General features: G+C 33.0%; 1 protein-coding gene across 1 annotated transcript in view; it reads right to left on the reverse strand.

Moving 5' to 3' along the window:
• Positions 1 to 3228, reverse strand: part of LOC106882031 (uncharacterized) — a 368303-nt gene that overhangs the window by 69735 nt on the left and 295340 nt on the right. The window contains exon 5 of the mRNA XM_052974695.1: positions 543 to 878. Within this exon, the coding sequence (XP_052830655.1) occupies positions 543 to 878 (336 nt within the window). The remainder of the gene's footprint in view (positions 1 to 542; positions 879 to 3228) is intronic.

Here is a 3228-nt window from a genome sequence, read left to right on the forward strand (position 1 = left end):
ATATATATATATATATATATTATATATATATATATTATATATATGTATATATATATGTATATACATATATATATGTATATATAAATACGTATATATACGTGTGTGCATATATATATATATATATATGTATATATATATATGTACAATGAGTAATATATATTTTTATAATCCTACCTGAATGTCAATGAATTAAAAACAGAAAACATACCGCCTTAAATTTGTGGTCGACAACTGAAACCAGTTTCAAAGATATTCCACGCGTGACCACACCATCTTTCATTTTAAACATAGTATATTCATGATTACACTATTGATCTAATTCGTCCTGTCTTTGTCAAGACAGTACACTAGATTTCAGGGAAATTTCGCTGACTACGTCTAGCAGACGAGACGACCACATGCAAGCTCCACTGTTGGCTCGGCTGTCTTAATGCTCAATTCGTGTTTTCGTTTTTTAATTAATAATCAAACTTTTCAAACATTCAACGATACCAGCATTCATAGGTACATACAGAGATAAAAGTGAAAAGCAGAGGACTTACCGTCCACACCAAACTCTCCCGTAACCTCTACGGTATTACCATCGACGCCATTATTGACGGAACATTTGATGACTAAATCGATATCAACTTTCGTTAATATATAATGAAGGGTACTGCTTCGATGATACTGACATGATGTTTTGTTAAGTCGTGGTTCCGTTTGGCTGATATTTTCGCCACAAAGGCGGATCCAACCGCTGTCTTGACGTCGCTGTCGATACCATGTGATGTTACCGGGTGGGTTTCCAACCATACCGCCGCATCGTATTTCTAATAAGACATCCGTGTGAGGCACTGTGTTGTTTATATTTTCCATCTTGAGAGGACCTGGTCTTGCTGAAACGAGAGAAAGACGGCGATAACGTTATTTAATATGTATTATATATATATATATATATATATATATAAACAATAGAAAAGGGAGATATACAATTGTCAATTCAAAAATAAAAATTTATTAACATAATATTATCTTATATTATAGTCTTACAATAATATAATATAATAAATAATTAATACAAATTACATATAATTGTTTCGATTCTTACCCATAATAAGTTTGTATGCGTGTAATTATATTGATAAATTCAAAATTCAAAATTCATGAGAAAGTCAATTTCACATTATAAATGTCTGACGAATAGAAAAGACATACTAACATTTACAATTGTAAAGTTTCATCTATCTATCTATCTATCTATCTATCTATCTATCTATATATATATATATATAAACAAAGGCGATTAAAATATCCAGGCAGATATCAGTAAAGCACTCATTGTTAAACGAATTTAGTATCAAACAGATACTAATAAATGTAAGTAAATAAAACTTTCAAGGTAATTATTTATGTATGACAAGTAAAACCAAGTATAGTTTAGAGGAATTTCCAGAAAGTCAGAGTATAAGATAACAAAATATGAATAGAGAAAATCACAAAAGCTGAATACCAAACTAGTCTTTTTATTAGAATATTATATTTATTTTTATCATTGTTTTTGTAGGCGTTGTCTACAAGAGATAATTTCTTAGTTCACTTTGGATTTAAGTAATTTTGGATTGCCTTCATAACGTTGTGTCAGCATGCATATTCGGATATATTAATCTGATATTTTCTCTGTCTAAATATGTCGATACAACGGAAACGATCATCGATATGGTATGGTGGATTCACCAATTAAAGATGTGATTTTCTCCATTCTCATTTTCTTTATATATATATATTATGTGACCTCATCAGTGGTCTTTTCCTTTCTTCTTTCCTATTTGTGTGTCTTTCCTTACTAACGATCAACCATTTTGTATTTTGTATTCTTGATTTCACATCAAGAATCTTGCAAAACGAATATATATATATATATATATATATATATATATATAAAGTCAAAAGGATGTACGCTGTGGATGCCTCAGGCTGACGTCCAGAGAAAGTTCAAGATGGTAAATAGAGGAGATGTGACGTTAGAAAACGATTATATTTGTTTTATCTGATGATCCATTTGCTGACATAAAAGGCGTGAAATGCAAAAGTTCACCTTCGGCAACAATTTTTAATCACTGAAAGTAACAGAGCGTAACAGAACGCTGGATAATGGGTCAGAAAGAAGGAAAAGCCCAACGGTTTATTGGTGAACAACCAGCACAGATGATAAGTGCATAGTAAACAAAATACTTCTGTTGTATATAGTTCATTCCCTCCGTCAGATGGACATTGACTGTTCGGGTGCGTGACACACCACACGTCAGATGCCGAAATAATAGCAGAGAAACGCGAGGTTAAGTGTTTTGCTCAAGGAGACTACGTACCACCCCGTTCAGTAATCGAACCATGATATTGCAATCGTGAATGCAACATCCTAACCGTTAGGCAACAAGCCCTCGTATGCGTGTATGTGTGTGTATATATGTGTGTGTGTGTGTGTGCAATAGATAGCAATGAAATGCGGAGATGTAGCAGAAATGGAAAAAAAACAAAAACATGCTGGAATGAATAATTCCAAAATTCGTCAGCATTTACCAGCGATGTGTTACGCTCTATTACATTCAGTGATTAAAAAATGTTGTCGAAGGTGAACTTTTGCATTTCACGCCTTTTGTGTCAGCAAATGTACCATCAATGTAAAAAAAACTGTATAATCGTTTTTTCGATCGAACAGTCACCTTGCCGTCCATACCTCCTTTTCTCCTTGCATGCAATCATACACTACCTCCGCAACTAGAAATCTGTGATCGTGTGTCAAATGTGAGCAATCATTATCATTTAATAACTACTACTACTACTACTACTACTACTACTACTACTACTACTACTTCTTCTTCTTCTTCTTCTTCTTCTTCTTCTTCTTCTTCTTCTTCTTCTTCTTCTTCTTCTTCTTCTTCTTCTTCTTATTATTATTATTATTATTATTATTATTATTATTATTATTATTATTGTTATTATTATTAAGGCGGCGAGCTGGTTGAATCGTTAGCACACCGGGCAAAATGATTAGCAACATTTCGTCTGCCGCTGCATTCTGAGTTCAAATTCTGCTGAGGTCGACTTTGCCTTTCATCCTTTCGAAGTCGATAAAATAATTACCAGTCGAACACTGGGGTCGATGTAATCGACTCATCCCTTCATCATCATAATCATCATCATCATAATCATCATCATCATCATCATCATCAGCAACCTCTTCGCAAC

The sequence above is a fragment of the Octopus bimaculoides genome, chromosome 19, assembly GCF_001194135.2.
Source record: "Octopus bimaculoides isolate UCB-OBI-ISO-001 chromosome 19, ASM119413v2, whole genome shotgun sequence".
Lineage (NCBI taxonomy): Eukaryota > Metazoa > Mollusca > Cephalopoda > Octopoda > Octopodidae > Octopus > Octopus bimaculoides.